The sequence below is a fragment of the Vicia villosa genome, unplaced genomic scaffold, assembly GCF_029867415.1.
Source record: "Vicia villosa cultivar HV-30 ecotype Madison, WI unplaced genomic scaffold, Vvil1.0 ctg.000547F_1_1, whole genome shotgun sequence".
Lineage (NCBI taxonomy): Eukaryota > Viridiplantae > Streptophyta > Magnoliopsida > Fabales > Fabaceae > Vicia > Vicia villosa.
The window spans coordinates 9,435-31,485 of record NW_026705251.1 but is presented as its reverse complement, the minus strand read 5'-3'; the positions used below and the strand labels follow the sequence as shown (position 1 = coordinate 31,485).

Here is a 22,051-nt window from a genome sequence, read left to right as displayed (position 1 = left end):
ATTTAGGATTTTGAAAGGCATGAGCTGGCAGTAAAACCCAGACATGTGGTAACTTTCCCTAATTTAGATGAGCATCTTTCTTTCATTTAAGAGGCATTTGACTGGTATACTTGCACATACACAAGTAAGGTCCCCCTCTTGAAAGAAATGAATTCAGTTATTCTGTCACTCCTTTACAATGTTTGTGGTAGAATAGTACAAATACCTCTCTGTAAAGATGATTTCATGCCTCTTTATTGTAAACAGAGATTTAATTCAAGCTTCAACCTTGAGCTTCAAGCAAGGCACCCAAAAATAATTAATTTCCCTAGTTAGTTCCCCGAACTACATTAAGCTCTGACTTCCATTAGGGATATGTAGGCATGAGGTTCACAAGGAATCTCAGCGAGCTAATAAAATACCAAAAATAGTCAGTCAGTCAGTCTGTCTTTCTTTCATTTCAATTCAATTCCTTCTCCTAACACAAAGGAGAAACTTTCCCAATAATCATTAGCAGCACAAACACAAATGACACAGAGAAGGTTCCTGTAGAGTACTACAGATATGTAGGGTGCTTAAACACTTCCCTATGTATAACCGACCCCCCGGACTCCAGAATTTCTAGTCTAGGTGAAATCCCCACACTTAGCAAACTCCTAGGGTTTAGTTGAGATCTTTTTTTCCCTTTCCTACTCGTAGGACAATAAGAAAGTTCGTGTGATATCGTAGGAAGAACTGAAATAAAATTCATCCCACCACGGGCGCATTCTCCTTCCAAATTTCGCGTGAAGGGTCTAGCGTGCCGTCCTCCCAAGTGAAACGGGGAGGTAAACAAAACGACACCACAATAATAAAATAAGACTCAAATGCAATTCACATGTGACTCGACTTATGCAAATGCATGTGGTACCATTTGGAGTAAAACTCCCACCGTCTCAAAATTTGCCATTGGGCACACCGTCGCTATTTGCCATCAAGGCCACCGTCGCTTTTGCCATTAAGGCCATCGTCTCTTTATGCAATGGATGTGACTCCTTAAATGTAACATCCACACAAACACAACACACATAATTAACACGTCATGACATCATCTAAATCACCATCGAACATTATCAATATAATGTCGAACTTCAACAACAACAAAATCATCATCATTCATAAGAATGCATCGCTTCTCAATCACGTCACTATGTTGCATCATCATACAACAATAATTCACCTCAAAATACATCACAATATAACTTATCAACATTAACCATAGGATCTACAACAATAATTTCTACATACTAGCGACAACGACAACAAATTTATCATATTATAAAAAACATCAACGATTCATCATAATGCCAACAACATCAACACATTCATCATATTCCTTAATTCAATTAATCATCATAATACGTTATATTCAATTTCATATATATTGTTAAGTCACCGCATGGCATCATCGTCGACTCATACATATCAAATACGCACAATTAATCGCATATAGCATACAACATCTTTATTAATCATGCATATCATCACATACATCATTATCTCATTCATCATAAGGAATTTACTTATCATCATCTCAATAACATTGTATCATCATAAGAAAACATACATCAAGTTATGCTACAACACAATTATGTCAATTCATCGCAAAGAGCATACTTCATATGTTAACACAACATAGTTCATCAATTAATCCTAATAAACATAATATAAAACTATATCATATGGATCATTTTATTGCATCATGGTATAGTTCGTTGTGTTAGCTTTCCAACGCTTCGAACGGCGCCTAAAACGGAGTTACGAATCAAAAGTTACATCATTTCAAAGTTTAGAAAAAGTTCTGCAAAACAGGGTTCGCGGCGCCAACAAAGTTCGCGGCGCGAACAGAGTGAATCAAATATTCCTAAGTTTCTGCCAAGCTGTTCGCGGCGCGAACTGGCGAATTTCAGAAAATCCCAAACACAGAAAACAGCATACGAAACCCATCCGAAAACCCCTAAACTCAACCCAATCAAGTTGGAAAACACCAATCATCACGAACAACAATAGAATACATGTTATAAACACAAATATAACACATATTATTGATTTCAATTCCACATTCATCAACATTGCAACACAATCATGGATTTCAATTATGAAACCTAATCTCTACCATACCCATCATCATGTCAACCCTTAGAGAGTAAAAACCCCACCCTTACCTTAGCAAAAGCTTCACTTCCTTCAATGGAGCTCTTCCTCTTCATGCCATAGCTTTCTCTTCTTTCTCCCCTTCTTTCTCTTCTTTCTCTTCTTCTTTCTCTTCTTCTTTCTCTTCTTTTTCCACAAAATGAGTTATGAGGTTTAATCTCTAAAACCCTAACTCTTACTATCTTTTCTAACTAATGGGCTTAACCCATAACCCATCCATTGTGTTATATTCCTTCCACTTAGGCCCAATTCATAATATCTCTTTAATCACTCAATTAATCCGAATAACACACATAAATAAATAACCACACAACATAACCGAATATTATTTCCAATAATATTCCACATTTACCATCGATCCATAACTTTAACAATACTAACTCGCAATTGTACATCTCTGACTAATCTGACTTATTAATCTGACCATAACTTAACTGCTCAAATCAACATATAAATCCATTACGTTTGTAGAATAATATCGATAAACCTCGACTTCAACTAATTCCAATGAATAAATCATCGATCAATTTAATTAAATAATTAATTAAATTTAGGGTGTTACAACTCTCCCCCACTTAGAATATTTTCGTCCTCGAAAATCCATCTGACATAACCGTCCTTAACTTCGCTTCCAACTCTCCAATTCTCAATTGCGTTTGACAACACTCCGACTACCAAAATAACTCAATCTGACTTAAATCTAGTGTCAATTATTCGACATCTCAACGACGTACTCGTTAACAACTTACCAATCATCTCAGGAATCTCTCGACTTATTAATACTTATGGTAGCAACAACCTTAACTCGCTTATACATGGAGATACAATCTCACTTCATTAACTTAGCAACAGAGTCATCACTGCTCAACAATACCTTGACATATGATCCTTAAGGTAGTACCAACCATAACCTTCTCATAATTGGGTGTTCAACACCACACCATTATCGTAATAACATCATTCTCAACACCAGAATACACACGTACTTTCATTCCCTTAATTATACATGTCAATCTTTAACCAACACCAACAGTTCTATCTCCGCCTCGTCATAGCACTCTTATAAGTTACATCAACATAGTCAGCATAATCAACTCAATCATAGTATAGAATATCATTTCTTACTTACAGAGTCCAACAACAATATCGCAACAACGGAAACCAACTGACTATAACATCAACTTAACAAGATTACTCGACGGATACACCCAACTCCACCATCAACTAACAACTCTAGTATTTTCCTTATAAACTTGAAAAAAATACCATATTTCTGATACCTCGTTCTCATCTTAACAGCCCACCAAATCATACATGCAGATACAAACATATCATTCCCCTAGGCTTCCGATACCTAGTTCTTCACCTCTAACAAACACACACACATAGCAACTGCGCCACCTTACACATCCGCTGTGCAACTCTGATAATCCATCTTAAGTCATTGTCCACGTTATATCTTTCCGTCAATCATATGGCTCACAAGTCTTAATCTAGTTCAGACTTCCTTAAACATCCATCACAAAATCATTGCTCACTCGACATTCTCAATCCTTCACTTTGCGATGCTATCTCGCCTATAAACCAGCTTCTCTGACCTGTTCATTACTTCTCAACTATTCATCGATACTTTTCCGTTAATTCCCACCAACTAGAGAACAACTATCTTCATGACGTAACATTCATCCCTTTATGCACTATCAAGCTAGCAAGACACGTCTATACCATTCGATCACGATTTCGTCTACTATCAACAAGAGATTAAGGGTGATCAAGTCCACAATTTGTCAATAGATAGCCGATAACCATAATGGAGTATAAACCATCACTACCAACATTAATAATGTTCTTTTCCAACTTATACTCATATCACCAGAAGCAATATGATTCCATAATTCACTAATCTTTCAAAATCATCCAAAAAAGCTAACACCGACGTCTTGCAGCTACTTTCTAAAACACATCTGACGATACATCAGAACAAAAATTCATGTACACCATTATCCGCACTTCTTATTATTGAAATCATACTCATCTCTTTGCATTACCAATTCTTACCCGCGCTTCAGAAAGTTTCAATAACTTCAACGGCTTCTACTACTGCCTCAATCACTTGCATCAATCTTACAGCAATACTTCTTTTAATCACTGATCCAATATCGACATCTTACGCAAGGTTGCTCAACCAACAACTTCACAGTCCATCAGCAGCACTGGAATATCGCACCTTCTAAATTCCATCTTCTAGAATTTATTCTCATTACTTACAGTTAGCTTCAGACACATCAGGAGCTTGCACCATACTCGCATACCAACAACCTCTACATAGCTCCTCATCCTTCGAGAAGTGAACATCAAAAATTCCTGCTCATCCTCTTCCTCAAGATGCTCCACTTAATTAGCAACAAAAATCTTAAATCCAAGTCATCTTCGATTCAGGAAACAACAAACTCCAACAACACTTGTACTGTCGCCGTCAGCAGCATACTACATCCTACAACTGAAACAGAACTGAGAAGCATAGCTTCTCCCCCACTTAGCTTCAAACCAACTCCTGCAGACAAACGATCAGAAGAACAACAAGTACCAACAGTGTTTCACACACTCGTCGTGTACACGGGAATAAACATCATTAGACAACATTGGCCAGACAGACCGACCTGCTCTGATACCACTATTGTAACACCCCAAATCTACCCCGCAATTATAAGCGAAAATCAGAGTGCATTTAAAAATATTCATCAAATATGGGATGTCACAATTCGACTTAAACAAACAAACATACTTATATTGCATTTAATAAAGATACATAGCATTTGGAACAAAGCTTCACTCACCACTTACAACTTAAACTTATAAACACCTTTCAATTCATTTTAACACAAATGTCATCATAGAATACGATAATCAAATAATAAAGACTAATCCCCCGAGTGCTACGTATCAGAGCAATGGACACCAACTCGACTTGCCATAAAGCAACATAAAGACTTCACATCAATAACCTCGAACATCCACGACTAATCTTGAGTACCTGCCCATTTCCCATGGTAGGGGAAATATCAGCAAAGGGGTGTGATATCTTACAATATAAAGGAATGCATGATAAATAATATAGGAGATATAGATCATACATAATTTCACCACTTAGCATCACATAACATCTTACAACAAGTTTCACCGTAAAACAACTTATCAATATAATACAACTTTCAAAACGGCAACAATATCATTAATCAGTTAAGACAACATATTCAAATTCACAATTATGCTATCATCATGTCACAACAATAGATCATCGACTCAACAATTCAAATAACATAATAAACTTATGGAATGGCAACAATGTCAACAATCAACCATGACAAAATATGCAATTCACAAGTAAGATCCCAACACATCACGATAAACATATCATCATCAAGTCAACACATCACCACAAACATAATAAAATAAGACTCAAATGCAATTCACATGTGACTCGACTTATGCAAATGCATGTGGTACCATTTGGAGTAAAACTCCCACCGTCTCAAAATTTGCCATTGGGCACACCGTCGCTATTTGCCATCAAGGCCACCGTCGCTTTTGCCATTAAGGCCATCGTCTCTTTATGCAATGGATGTGACTCCTTAAATGTAACATCCACACAAACACAACACACATAATTAACACGTCACGACATCATCTAAATCACCATCGAACATTATCAATATAATGTCGAACTTCAACAACAACAAAATCATCATCATTCATAAGAATGCATCACTTCTCAATCACGTCACTATGTTGCATCATCATACAACAATAATTCACCTCAAAATACATCATAATATAACTTATCAACATTGACCATAGGGTCTACGACAACAATTTCTACATACTAGCGACAACGACAACAAATTCATCATGTTAACAACTACCACAAATTCATCATATTATAACAAACATCAACGATTCATCATATTGCCAACAACATCAACACATTCATCATATTCCTTAATTCAATTAATCATCATAATAAGTTATATTCAATTTCATATATATTGTTAAGTCATCGCATGGCATCATCGTCGACTCATACATATCAAATACGCACAATTAGTCGCATATAGCATACAACATCTTTATTAATCATGAATATCATCACATACATCATTATCTCATTCATCATAATGAAGTTACTTATCATCATCTCAATAACATTGTATCATCATAAGAAAACATACATCAAGTTATGCTACAACACAATTATGTCAATTCATCGCAAAGAGCATACTTCATATGTTAACACAACATAGTTCATCAATTAATCCTAATAAACATAATATAAAACTATATCATATGGATCATTTTATTGCATCATGGTATAGTTCGTTGCGTTAGCTTTCCAACGCTTCGAACGGCGCCTAAAACGGAGTTACGAATCAAAAGTTACATCATTTCAAAGTTTAGAAAAAGTTCTGCAAAACAGGGTTCGCGGCGCCAACAAAGTTCGCGGCGCGAACAGAGTGAATCAAATATTCCTAAGTTTCTGCCAAGCTGTTCGAGACGCGAACTGGCGAATTTCAGAAAATCCCAAACACAAAAAACAGCATACGAAACCCATCCCAAAACCCCTAAACCCAACCCAATCAAGTTGGAAAACACCAATCATCGCAAACAACAATAGAATACATGTTATAAACACAAATATAACACATATTATGGATCTTCTAACATCATAACATCATCAAACATCAATTAAAACACATTTCAAATCATAAATTCATGCATTTGTTCATAAACCCTAACTTTTCTATATTCATGAAATTGAAGAATAGAAAGCATACACAACATTATCAATTCCACATTCATCAACATTGCAACACAATCATGGATTTCAATTATGAAACCTAATCTCTACCATACCCATCATCATGCCAACCCTTAGAGAGTAAGAACCCCACCCTTACCTTAGCAAAAGCTTCACTTCCTTCAATGGAGCTCTTTCTCTTCATGCCATAGCTTTCTCTTCTTTCTCCCCTTCTTTCTCTTCTTCTTTCTCTTCTTTTTCCACAAAATGAGTTATGAGGTTTAATCTCTAAAACCCTAACTCTTACTATCTTTTCTAACTAATGGGCTTAACTCATAACCCATCCATTGTGTTATATTCCTTCCACTTAGGCCAATTCATAATATCTCTTTAATTACTCAATTAATCCGAATAACACACATAAATAAATAACCACACAACATAACCGAATATTATTTCCAATAATATTCCACATTTACCATCGATCCATAACTTTAACAATACTAACTCGCAATTGTACATCTCTGACTAATCCGATTTATTAATCTGACCATAACTTAACTGCTAAAATCAACATATTAATCCATTACGTTTGTAGAATAATATCGATAAACCTCGACTTCAACTAATTCCAATGAATAAATCCTCAATCAATTTAATTAAATAATTAATTAAATTCAGGGCGTTACATGAAGAGTGTGTAGTTCAAGTGGTAACAGACAATGAAGCCGCATTAAAAGAATCTGGTCAAAAGCTAGTGGAGAAGAGGCCATATTTATATTGGTCTTCTTGTGGAGCTCATTGTTTAGATCTTTGCTTAGAGGATATAGGAAAAAAGAAAAGCATACACAATTTATTAAGTGAAGCAAAAATGGTGACAACATTCATCTATAACCACACGTATATTGCGAGTCTCATGAAAAAATATATTGGTGGTAGAGATATTGTTTGTCCTGGTGTTACCCGATTTGCAACACAATTACTACAACTTCAAGCAATTGTAAGAAAAAAGCAAGGTCTTGAAAACATGTTCAGTTCTGAAGAATTTAGAAAAACAAAGTATGGTAAAGAAAAGAAAGGACCGGGATATGAAGCAAGAAAAATCGTTATGAGTAGGGACTTTTGGAGTAAGGCTAATGACATATTGAAAGTATTTGAGCCAATTGTAAAAGTCTTGAGACTAGTTGATAGTGATGAGAAACCAACAATGGGTTTCATATATGAAGCCATTGATCGAGCAAAACAAGTCATTCAACAAAATTCTTGTTATCATTCCAAATATAATGATATCATTGACAAGCGTTGGAAATTCATGCACTTTAACCTTCATTCTGCTGGTATGTCAATATATTTTATAATTTTAATTTGGTCATGAAATTTAAATGTGAAATATCATATCCTCAATAATTGATTTTGATTTCTAGGTTATTTTCTTAATCCACAATTTCAATATAGAATCGAACATGGAATAGTTGTGCATAAAGAAACATTTAATGGAACAAAAAATGTAATCATGAAGCTAGAAAGAAACACGGATGATCAAATCAAAGCTCTAAACCAAGTAAGTAATGGATATTATATTTTCATATAATAAATTATTTATTGAAAAAATTGGTTATGTATTGATAAGTTTTGTTATATTACCTAGCTAACACTTTTTAGAGAAAAGAGTGAAACATTTGGTACGCCTATAGCTCAAAAATCTTGGTCTAAGATGGATGCAAGTAAAATACAAGTTCTTTTTTATAACTTTTATAAATAAACTTTAATTTTTAATATAACCAATAATTTTCTTTTTTTCTTCTTCTTTAAAAAGCTCAATGGTGGGAATACCATGGTTCATGCACTCCTGAACTTCAACGTTTGGCTATGAAAGTTGTCAGTCAAACAACCTCTGCGACAAACTGTGAGAGGAATTGGAGTACATTTAGCTATATCCACACAAAGACAAGAAATGTATTGAAGTACAAAAAATTGCATAAGCTTGTCGTCACACATTACAACATGAAATTGAGAATGAAAGATAAATTAAGGAAGAGTCAGGAAGAAATAGAAGCAAATTTTGATTTGATAAATCTTGACTATATATTTCAAGAACATCCATTATCTCATTGGATAGAAGAGAGGGAAAATTCATTATTGTATGGAGTTCAAAATGAAGAATGGTTGCCGATAGTTGATACATATGATGAAAATGTTGATGATAATAGTGAACCTAATGAAAGTGGTGGTGGTTTAAGTCCACCAAGCGGTAATAGTGGTGATGGAGGTGGTAATGAAGTGGCCAATGAGAGTGAAGAAGGAAGTGGAGGCGGTGAAGATGAAGGAGAAGATGATGATCAATTAGAACTTGATCCATATCATGAAATACCATCAGGTTATAGGCGTTATAGGAACTTGAATGATATGGTTCGAGCTGATAACTCAATACTTGAGACAAGAGGAAATGTGTCACAATCTGGAAGAAAGGGGAAAAGAAAACAAAATGTTCCACTTGAAGATTTTTCCTCTTCTAGTATTGTTAATAGTTTTAGTGATTTTGGGATTGGCGATTCTTTACAAGGTAGTCAACAATCTTATCCACCTGTTTACCAGTATCCATATTCAACTCTTATAACCAGTATCCTATTGATCAAGCTTTTTCGTACTACCAACAAACAATTAATGATCACAATCCTTATCATCAACAATCAAATGGTGATGATAATCAGAGTGAAAGTACAAGTTATGCTCCTTCACGGCATTCCGCTATGTGGTAGCAAGAGTCATGTAAGTTATATTTCAAACATTTGAATTTATATTTAGGTAACTATATTTGATGAAAAGTCTTAATATTATATGCAATTTAAATGTACTAATTAAGAGTTTCATCATCATCTTCTTTTCTTTTCTTTTTTGCAGTGAAGACATCTTTGTGGGACAAAATGATGCTGTTTTTCACAACCAAGATTGCAACATAGGACATTAGTCCTTTTATTTTAAATAAATTGTAACTTATTTGTATTATGTACTTGAAAAATTACTTTCAATGTTTGTTTAAATAACTTACAAGATTATTTGTGATAATAATTGTTTCATTATAATTCAACTTAAATTATACATAAATACTATAGCATAAATAGTTATAATACAATAGCCTAAAAATGAATTGAAACTATTACAACATTATAAATACAAGAAACATAAATAGTTATAATAATTTTATATATTTTTTAATATTTTTGCGTGTATAAAATAATTTTACGCTGCAACAGCCACAATGCGCAACGCAGCGACCGCATTGGCCGCAACCGCAGCATCCGCAACCGCATCCGCAGCCGCAACTTCAATTTAAAACCATGATAATAAGAACTATTTTCCTGCAAGTCAGTGGGAATTGTCACTTCTTTACCTCCCTTTATTTTTCCTTGTTTATACACATCTCATTAATTATAAGTATAAAAAATTAACAAGCTAAAGAAAGATGAAATTTGGAAAAGTGTCATTTATCCATTTGAAATAAAGAAGGTATATGAGTGATACAAACTAATTATGAGCTGACAAGCTCTTATATAAAAGAACATTACTTGATAAATGCCAATAATATATTATGGTACATTACATAAGGTAGCAGTACGTAAGGTAAAACATATAAGATGAATGATATCTTTGTTAGATAACATAGATTCTATTAAAAGCAATTAATCTACCTTTAAATAATTCAATGGACACACTTTCACGCCATTTAGAAACTTGTTTTTATAATTTTCAGTATGTTAAACTCAGTTATAATATCATATATGTGAAATAAAATTACCATTCTGGTTGACACATTTGTGGGTCATGATTTGTTTTGATTGGATAAAGTCAGTTCATTGAAATGCTCATTATATGCTTTTAATATTTTGCAGGATACTGCCAGTTCTCTGAAAGCTCAAACTTGATCAACAAAAGAGTATTGTGAATATCCTTGTCTCAAATACCCGCGTACGCTAAATCTTTTATCTGTTTTCTTTTTTATTTGGAATGTGCACATCACTTGTTTGTTGAAATGCCTAATTGATTATAATCTCAAACAAATTCGTTTTTGTTTTTGCTGTCATATATATATATATATATATATATATATATATATATATATATATATATATATATATATATATATATATGTATATATATATGTGTATGTGTGTGTTGAGCTTTCTGATCATTGTGGTAATGACGGTTAAGTCACAATACTCGATATGGTTTAGAAGTATTTTGCTCACTTATCCTTAACTACCGCTGCCAAACATTAGATGGTCAAATATCAGTTCCCTCTCCATGATATACAACACATTGCGCGAATGAGATAAAGGAACTAAGTGAAGAACACAGTGGTCACTTATTGATAGAGGCAGAGCAGTTACCTTTCCTTTCTTTTCTTTTTGGAAACAGTGACTTGTGTTTTTACGTAGGTACTGGTAGTGATGTTTTATAAATTTAGGTATTATATATAATACCTCTAACTAACTCACTTCCACTAACTATAAATATCATAGTTGACATATCGTATCGGCTTTAGTATCAACCACCCCAAATTCATATACATAAGGAGACCATAGAGGATTGGACATTTAGTGATGTAACTTGAAGTAAAGATCCTATAGAAGAGTTCAGAATGATGGGAGAATGACACAAAGCTAAGGTGTAAATTTCGTCAAATGTCACTAGCGCTAGATTTTTAATTAAAATAGAAAATTGGGTACATGGTTTGAGGTCTGTTGTTACTTCAGCTTGTTCTCTATGCTTTATCATGCTTCCAAATTTATTTAATATAGGATTTAAAAGTAACCACAATGGTTTTACCTTAATGTCTTAAAGTTTTTAAAATGTGTAGGCTTGTTTTGAGGAAAATGCATTCAAGACTGCTCCAGGACCTTTCAAACTCTTCTGGCAGTGCATGCATTCTAAAATTTGGTGAGATTACTATCTAGCTTGCAACTTTATATACTTTTAGGAATATCATTGTTTATGAACTATGCCACTGAAATTTTTGGTTGTGAAATAAAGTCTGCTGAATATCACGACAATATACTACAATGACTAGTTACAATCGTTGCGTGTAAGAGACATACCACTTTTGGCCTGCATCGTGTGTGTGTGTATATATATATATATATATATATATATATATATATATATATATATATATATATATACCCTTATAGGACTAAGACCCTAAAATTGGGCATATGATTCATAGATATAACCCAATTTGGTTGTTAGAATCGGTTTTTAACTAGTCAGATATGTTACTTGTTAAGAAATATGGATCGAAAATGGATGTTTGCCAATCGAGCGTCAAAAGAATACGAAGATGGTGTTCAAGAGTTCGTTAGGTTTGCTATTGCTCATGTCGAAGACACTAGTAAAGTCATATGCCCTTGCCGTTTTTATACATATTGTTTTCCTTTTTTGGTTTGGTTATATTGGATGTTTGATTACTCTATATATCTTGAGTTGATTTTTATTGTACAATACATAATTAATATTCCTTCTATGATACTGGAAATCAAGAAGCAGTTATTTTGCCTAGCTAAGTGATTGTATCTGTGGGTTCAACGCTTTTGGTTCGTAAAGTGTGGTTACTATTTGGTGTTGTTTTGTTGTCCTTTCTTGTTTTTTAGGTGTTTTGTTTAGAGAATGTGACTGTTTGTTTTGGAATTTGGATTGAAGTGCTCTTAGTTGGAAGACATGCATCTACAAATTTAGCTATGCAAATGCCTTAGTACACTTAATGTCCTCTATATATATTATGATATTTGTGAACAAGTGAATTTGGTTTAAAATATTATTTGGTATTGATGGATCATAATATGTATGCAATGAGTAACTTAAAACATGATTTAATATAGAATTGAATGTAGTTTTTTGATATTTGCATAAAAAAAAATGATTTTGTGTATAAAAAAAATATACAAAAAATATTTGCAATAGCGGCACGGTTAATAGCGCTTTTAAGTGCTATAAAAAAAAACGCTATTAAATAGCTTATTTGGTGTAGCGACAATTAATTTGTATATGATGTGCCTTAATTAAATACTATGATGATATATACAAAATCAATCACGAGAGAATAAGAAACTCAATAATATTATCTGTTGCCTTATTTCTTTTTATAACCATCATCTTATAATTATAAAGAAATATCCATATGGTTCTTGAAATTATTGAAAGAAAAAAGTACAAATTATTTTGTGCTAACAAAATAAGTAAATGACACTTATGAAATTTCTTGAGTTAGTCACTAAATAATAGGAACAACTCGTATACATCTACATATGTTGATCTTACATATCGGCATCATACCATCCGGGCAAATATCATATGAGCAATCATCATCGTTAACGCATTTATAAGCCACTATTATAAAGAAGGAAAAAAAATTATATCAATAAAATGTAATGAAAAATTGAATAATAATTAAAGTAAAAAAGTTTGAGAGGATAAAAAATTGCTTACTATTATCGTTCATTTCAACAAGAATTATACAGAGAAGAAAAATAATCAAAACAAAGACAAATTTAACAATTTCTGCCATATTATCACTGTTTGTATGTTATAAAATGTTTTATCGGTTTATTATTTATATATCTCACTCTCTCCTTACATCAATTATAATCATTGTTAAATGTCTCTTCGGTGTATCAATTTATCTTGTTTATCTCTTTAACACATTGAAAAAAAGGTTACATAAATATATCAATTATGAAAGTTCATTATTTATTGTTACTTGATTCTCATTATTTTAATATACCTAATTCTAAGAAAGGGAATGTAGCAAAAAATATGGATAATACATGTTGTACACAGAATTATGCTTAAATTGAGTGCATTATTTAACAATTTATTGGATCAATTTTCTTTCTTTCCAAAGGATTATCCAAAAATTTGGATGTCTGTCCACAAGATATAATCTCTCTACCATTTCCTCTATCTACGCCTCTCTATGAACTCGTATGTATAAGATATAATCTTAAATCACAAACAACTAATATCACATCACTCATACATTATTGAGAATATAAATTGCATATTAATTTGAATAGTTAATATTTATATATTTAATTTAAATTTATAATTTATAATTTATAAAAAAAAAATAATTTTGAGTCTCCTATATTTTTTTGGAGGTTATGGGATGTGCCTCGATACGTTAAAATTTCCGATATTTCATTTGTAATTTTTGATATGGGTAAATTTTTACAGGATATTTCAAATTTACAATTATTTATCGGAAATTTATTGGTATAATAAAATTTATAAAAGTCAAAAGCAAAAATTCATAGATCAGGATTTTGTCGACATATTTAGAGGGTTCTGATTGCACCGTCAAATTTGTGTGGTCTAGAATGAATCGCCATTTTTATAAATAAGGGGATATGTTATAAAAAAATACATCTCAAAAAATGTCTCTTCCTCAATTTTTTATTAAGGTGGAAGTGTATTTCAACGGAAACAACCCTCCTATTGAATTTAAGCTTCTGGATGACGGCGCATCTCTTGTCAATTTGACAGACAGGTTGAATGAATTTATGCCTGATATCGATAACTTAAGGGTGAGAAAGATCGAGTTTCGTGATATTGGATTGATAGTAATGGAAGGTTGAAATACAACTTGATTGAGTTGAAGACCGACGAAGATGTCAAGGCCATGTGGAAATCATTTCACCGTAAGATAACTAAAGGTCTGATCGTGTGGGATACGCAGATAACAAGATTCATCGACGACATAATGAAGATGTTGAAAAATCCAGATTCATCTGGTAGTACCTTTTCATGTTTAGTGTTTTTTAATTTATGTTTGTTGTACTATTTTATGTTGTGTTCATCTTTGAATCATATAATCCCCAAAATATTATGCAATAAATAAGTACGATGATAAGAAGTATGTATTGCAAAATATACATATACATAGTGTAAGTTCTGTAATTTTAGGGTTGGCATTAATTTTTGTAAAACAAATACTAGCTACAAGTATGGAATATAGTATGTTTGTATAAGAACAGGTACAGGAGATAATAAAACATGTTGGGTTGAAGGTATTTAAAATCTGGAACAACATGTCCTAGAAGAAGTCGAGACTTGCTGCATTCGACATTGCGCCTGCTGAGCTGGATTCAAGAAGATTTAGTTTGATTTAAACAGATACAGAATATTCAGAATAATACTATGCAAATCCTTGTTGGTGCAGAACAAAAGGTCAAAAAGAATCAAGAAGAATATTGAAGAATAAAGACTTTCTATAATTGGAGACAATTCATAAAGATTTGATTGAAGATCTAATTTTTAGCAGAAGTTTTTACTAATTTGTAACAACAAATATGCTGCGATTATAAGCCCAAATCCATTTGGGAATATGTTATAAATAGAAGCATTGTAACCTATGAAAGGACAGACAACCGAGTATTCAAAGATGTAATCATTAGGGTTTGTCAAGGTAAACCTCTCGAGTTGTGGGAAGGTTACCATGTGAACCTCCAAGCCTATAGGTAAGAGATGTAGTGTTCTTGAAGGAAGCTTTTAAGTAACTTCAAGATAGTAGTCTGAAGAATGTAATCAATAGAAGGAGAGTGCTAAGTCATTGATACAGTTCCTAGGATTGGAAACTGTACAACACAATTGTGGTGGTTGAGAGTGAGCAGAGGTTCTCTTGTCTTAGATGGGGTTCTAAGATAAAGATTGCATTGGGTAGTGTCGCTACCCGCGAAAATTAACAGAGTCGCCACTAACATATTTATCCTGAAAGGGAAGGGAATGTCAGCAAACCACAAAACAAAACAACGGTCTCACGACCAGAGAAAAAGGGTAAGGGAGTCGGTTACGCGAGGGGAAGGTGTTAACACCCCTCGCGCCCATCGTACTCGATGGTATCCACGCTTATGTCTAAACCTATGGGTGTGTAAGCAAACTGCGCTAATCTGGACTAAAATGCATGCAAAATGTAGGGAAAAGAAAGGATTATACTCGCACAGGCCCTACCCCGCGGCCTACGTATCCGTTTTGCGGAATCAGAGGAACCGTAGCTCGGCTAACTAATTTCTATTTGTTTTGTGTTTTTTAGGTGAACGAGTTACATTCACACTCCGCTGCTCGACCTTTGGAGGCTTATGCTTGGGAATGGAGCGGAAATAACAAGCTCTTAAGAAAAGAAAATCAAAGAGTGTGATTTGTGTTTTAAAAGATGCATGAGGAAGACCTAAGCTAAGGGGGGAAAGCTTGCTACCTAATGTTATCATACAAAGGGTGCAAATCTAACTAAACTAACAACCTACGGGAAAAAGAGGAAGCAAACAAGAATACCACACAAACGAGCATCCGCTCGTAAAGCAAACAAAACCAACGGTACTGACCGAGTGGTAGAAAAGCGGTCCCGCCATAGCCAAGGGGAGCAGCTCAACCCAAGTCAACCAAGCATTAGACCTCGCGAAAATGATCGGGCCATAGACAAGAGGGCGGACCCCTCTCAGCAACCAAGCCGTCACGGATCGTAAAGGAAAACGGTGCGCGCGTACACCGAGCATCAACGTCGAGCGACGCGAGCTATAAGAAAGGCGGGGGTCCGGCTGCATGAACCCTTTTCCTGACATACTCGATAACAAGATCTTGTGCAGGTTCAGAAGCGAGCGACGCGAAGCGTGCGCATAATGAACAGAGTCGATGAGACTAGGCGGGGGTTGATTGCTAACCCTTTCCGCATGCCTTCCATGAGGACTTAACGGAGTGCCATATAGGACTTATTACACCGTGACTCCCTGCCGCAAAGCACAAACGTAAACACACCGACAAAAACAGAGCCTCTTTCGAGGGCTTGGCCAGATGCATGTCTAGGTCCTACTTCTCATGTTAAAGGATGATGCGAGAAAGCGATAAAGTGCAATAGAAATAAAATGAAACGGGATCAATACCAAACGGATGATGATCCGTAAACTAAAGCGAAGCAAAGCGAAGAAACTAGAATCCCGCGAGCGAGCTAGCAAAGCAAAAGCAAATAGTCAGCACACCGATTAGCCATGAAAGCACACAAAGGTCGACATGCGCGTCGAGCATAATCACAATACACCTGCAAGAGGAACAAGCAAACCAAACAAGCAGATATAAAGTAATAGGAATGCGTCTCCAAGATGAGAACACAATACGAATGAAGGAAATCGTGTTCCGCAAGTAAAGCGGAACACTCATAGAATGAGCATCGATCGGTGACCGTCCAAAAGCCTTGCACACTAGCACACACGTTAGAGATAACAAGACACCGCAATCGGAATTGCGTTATTGCCATTCTAAAATAAAACCGGACAAAGCGAACATGGAAGAGGTACGGTAATACGCGAATAAGCATGCAAAAATCACACCGGAAGCCGACAAAAGTACCATCATGGAAAACACAAAATTCAGCAATACAAATCATTCCATCAAATAGTACATTTCATGAGCTTTCCAACGATATAAAGAAAATGCAAATCGGAGTTACGAGCAAAAAGATATGAACATTTGAAGTTGGAAAAAAAACAAACATGCAGGACCGTAACGGGTTACGCCCTGATCCGTAACGGGTTACGGTCAGGACAGTAGCAAAATGAGAGAAGGAGATCGTTTTCGTAACCGGTTACGGTCTGGCACGTAACGGGTTACGCGTAACGGGTTACGGTTTTGTACGTAACGGGTTACGCTGTGCAAAAAAAAAAGTGAAAACACATCTCGTAACCGGTTACGGTCTGGCACGTAACGGGTTACGCGCAACGGGTTACGGTTTTGCACGTAACGGGTTACGCTGTGCAAAAAAGGTGAAAACACATCTCGTAACCGGTTACGGTCCAGCACGTAACGGGTTACGCGTAACGGGTTACGGTTTTGCACGTAACGGGTTACGCTGTGCAAAAAAGGTGAAAACACATCTCGTAACCGGTTACGGTCCAGCACGTAACCGGTTACGCTGTAGCAGAATTGAAAAAAACAGTTTCTACAGCATTTCAAGCCACCTATGCATGCATTGATCAACCAATTTCATCATGTACGAATTAGATTCGATTTGCACAGTATTATGAACATCAAACAACCACAATTAGGCATCAATCCACATAGATTTCAAGTCAACATCATTGATTATCAAGCAACAAATTCATACAAGCATTGTATCAAACACATAGTGCACCAAACTTGTATCCACATACAATTGCAAGTAAAGTGTCAATGAATCTAACATTTAATCATCATCAACATCAATTAAGCATCATCAACCACTAGATCTAGCATTCGAATCATGTTAACATCAACAATTAAGCACTTAATTCAAGGCTCAAGGCTTACCGAATGAAGATCTAAGCTGACGCGCGAACACGACACGAACGCGAACACGACACGAACGCGACACGAACGAGATCGAAAAGCGAATCCGGAGAAGAAATGAGAGTGTGATGCGCAAGAATAGAGGAGGGGAGAGAGAATCCGAACTCGAGATCTTGAACTTCAATCCATATTGCTCTTGATTCTTAATGAAAGTTGATGAAAGTTTTATAGAATTTGTGGCTTTTGATCTTTGAAAATTGAGAGAGAAATGAGAGAAAGTGTTTGTGAAAATTTTGATGAATTGAAATTATGAGAGTCCTCCATTGATTTGTGAAGAGCAAAATGTTTATATATTGTCAACGCGAGTTGTCCAAATCGCCCTCGGTGCGTCTTATTTTGGCTCGTTTTCAAGGAAACTCGGTTCGGCTCTGAATTCCGGAACGAAACCAATGCCACTATGAAGATGACCAAATTTGTAACTCGTCGCCGCGAGAATCGTCTCGATCCGATAAGCGATGAAGAAAATACGCGCGTTTGAATGACGAGAAACGTCAATTCATCTGGCGCGACTGTGCGAAATTTTGTGAGTACCGTTCAAAGAACTCGATAAAACCCCCTCTTTAGCTCAGAATCTGAACAAGCATGTGTGACGAGGAATCGAAGCTAACGAAATTTATGAGAAAATGCCGCCGGAATGGACTTCATACGATAAAAATCGAAGAAATTATGAATTTTCAAACTCGGCGCGACATACTCGAAAACACACTTTTTACCAAAACAACGCGGTGATCCTTAAAATTCTGGGAATTTTCCGTGAATAATTGGCCTTCGGTCCGAACATATGAAATCTTGGTAATGATGGTACGGAGCTCCAGTTAAATTTTCAAGCGAATCTGACGAGCGGATTGGGAGATATGAATTTTCTGAGATCCGAAACCCTACATTCAGCACCGTTTTTCACTGCGAAATCTCAAGTAGTTTGCAAATTTGACGACCTTCCTCAGAGAATTGACTTCTGAGCCGAACACGAAAGTTGTAGGTATCGTCGAAACAGTGGGGACTACGCGAGAACTTAGCTCATATCACCTTCCAAATCAGACTTATGAATTTTCTCGTACTTTTATTGTTTGAACCATATTTCACATCGCACTTCCTTAACACCTCAAGAACTCTTTATTGTTTTTCTTCAATTTTTGAATGACGAAATAAACGTCATTATTAACTTACAGCTCAAATAAAGAGGGCAAATTTTGGGGTGCAACAGCTGCCCCTATTCAAACTTCTTGAACCTGACGAGTGAGAAACGAAAGTTTCGAACCGTTGAGGTGGAAGGAGATTGAATATCAGAATGAACTAGAAAATTTGCACTCTTGATCAATAGAAGATTCCGTCTTGTAATAAGAAGGAATGTACCACCCCGCAAGCAGGGAGAAAAAAATTCAATTGATCTGGGCATCAAGAGAAGGAACATCTCGACTGATCTGAGTATCAGACGTAGCAAATGTCTCCAAACATGCATCGGGATAGATGTCTTAGGTCGATCTGGGAATCGAAGGAGATACATTGGTTGATCTGAACATCAACGGGTAATAAGTATTTCTGATCTGGGAATCATGATCTGGGAATCTGGGCAGACATCTCTTCTGATGCAATTAAATCATCAGGTTGATATTCCTACTAATCTGGGAATTAGCGGCTAGCTCCTTCGTAAGACCACGGGGATCCGGAGGCGGCTCCTTCAATTGAACTGGAAATCAGGATAGGAACAATATCTCTTCCGAACTGTGTAAACCGGGGAAAGAATGCCTTTAAACTGATCTGGACATGATGCCAGAAAATAAGTAGGACAATCTTCATCTGAAAGACAAAGTCGATCAGGCAGACATCTCCATCTGATCTGATGATATCAGTGGCTTGCTCCTTCGTAAGATCTTGGGAGATCCGGAAGCGGTTCCTTCAACTAATCTGAATCTGAATATTAGGATAGGAACAGATATCTCTTCCGAACTGTGTACGCCGGGTAAAGAAAGCGTCTTCAACTGATGGTTAGGCATCAGGACTGGGCAGACGAGTTTCTTCTTCTGAACGAAATAAATCGTCAGGGAGTAGATATTTCCGACTGATCTGATGTATCAGAGGGCTTGCTCCTTCGGAAGATCTATAGAGATCCGGAGGCGGTTCCTTCAACTGAGCTGGATATCAGGATAGGAACAAATATCTTCCACCGATCTGGGGGCATCGGGAATAGGAATGTCTTTGAACTGATCTGGACGTGATGCTAGAAAATAAGTAGAACAATCCTCTTCTGATTCAAAACATCAGGATAAGCGCCTGTAATGACTAGGCGGACATTGCTCTCTGAGGAGCATTTAAATCTGGATAACTTTCCTGCAGAAAGAAACAGATATGATATGATTTATGCATGATGCATGTATGAATGTGTATGGAATAAAAGTTTCCGAGGAGGAAGACGCTATACGCTTTTGAGAATGCAATGCGAATGATGCATGATTCGAACGTTGCTTGGGGAAACAACGGAGGAGCACTGAATTGCTGAAGAAGTCCTGGAGAGAGTATATAACTCTGCGGGGAGGACAAGATGAATGACCAGAAGTCACAAACTGCGAGCTGACAGAGATGAATCAGAAATCTGCTGGAGACGATCCAATCTGGATGCGAGCTCTGTTTGGGGAATAAATCTTGCTTGAAGATAAGAACATCCCAATTGACTTCTTGGGGAGTACCCTGGCAACTTCATTGGAGAAACAAACTCTCGACACTCTGGGGATGTGGAGATAAGAGCAAGTCGTGAAAATAACTCTGGTGAGGAGTGAACAACCTGCTGGTATAGAACGCATTCCGCTGGGGAAGTCCTAAATGAGAACAGATCCTGCTTGAGGATGCATGTGAACCTCTGCTGAGGAAAGAAACTCAGTGGGGAAGATGAATACTTCTGCAAAGCGAGCTGCTGAGGATATGAGAGATCCGCTGGGGATAAGGAACTTAGCATAAGAACCTTTTGTTAAGACAATTCCACTGGGGAACAAGATGACTCTCCTGAGGAAAACAGGTCAATCTGTTGGAGAGAAAAGCGCTCTACTGGGGAAAATGAGGCATTTGGTCAAGGAACCTCATTAAGAGCTTGCCGGGGAATTAGATACCATTCAATCATGACTCAACTGGGGAGAAGGCATTCCACCGGGGAATAAGGCTTCTGGAACGTAGAGAATGCATTAGGATGTGCTTTGATGAGGAGATGAGAATCTTGGAACAAAGAAAGTCTCATCTGAATGTACTTAGCTGGGGAATGAGGATCTCTCATTAGGATGCACTCGGCTGGGGAGTGAAAATCTCTCATAGCTAGGTCCGCCAACATGTTGATGCGAAGCGCTTGCAAGGACGTACCTGCGAGACAAACAAATGAAAATGCCCCAGGATATAGCATGGCATCTTTCACAGGGTCTCCTCACATGGCAGAGAACGGTAATGCTCACCCACAATGGGCAGATGCAAGAGCAAATAGATTGTCAGCCATCTTGGCTTTGAAACTTTCCATACAGGCAATGGATTCAATGAGCTGATAGGCAAGCATTGATTAGAACACCAAACAAGTATCGGTCAGAGCATCAAATAGGAATTGGTTCTCCAAGAGAATGCCACAAGGAAGTGGGTTTAAGGGGTCAACCGAGTGTTGACTTCAAAGGGACCAAACAGGCATTGGCTTTCATAGTGTTCTGCATATTCGTATTGATTGTAAAGATGCCAACAAGTAATGGG

At 36.1% G+C, this 22,051-nt stretch overlaps 1 protein-coding gene across 1 annotated transcript; it reads left to right on the top strand.

Moving 5' to 3' along the window:
- The first annotated feature begins 7,838 nt into the window (after positions 1-7,838).
- On the top strand, positions 7,839-10,890 carry LOC131629298 (uncharacterized). The gene is made up of 5 exons (XM_058900091.1): positions 7,839-8,304; positions 8,392-8,528; positions 8,616-8,691; positions 8,784-9,736; positions 10,858-10,890. The coding sequence occupies exons 1-5, from the start codon at positions 7,839-7,841 to the stop codon at positions 10,888-10,890; spliced, it is 1,665 nt and encodes a 554-aa protein (XP_058756074.1).
- The last annotated feature ends 11,161 nt before the right edge of the window (positions 10,891-22,051 follow it).

Excerpts from the sequence above, each read along its gene's own strand:
- LOC131629298 (XM_058900091.1), top strand. The coding sequence starts at position 7,839 with ATGGTGACAACATTCATCTATAACCACACGTATATTGCGAGTCTCATG. Across the intron at positions 8,692-8,783 it reads TTGGTCTAAGATGGATGCAA|CTCAATGGTGGGAATACCAT; the intron begins GTAAAATACAAG and ends TTCTTTAAAAAG. Across the intron at positions 9,737-10,857 it reads TATGTGGTAGCAAGAGTCAT|GATACTGCCAGTTCTCTGAA; the intron begins GTAAGTTATATT and ends AATATTTTGCAG.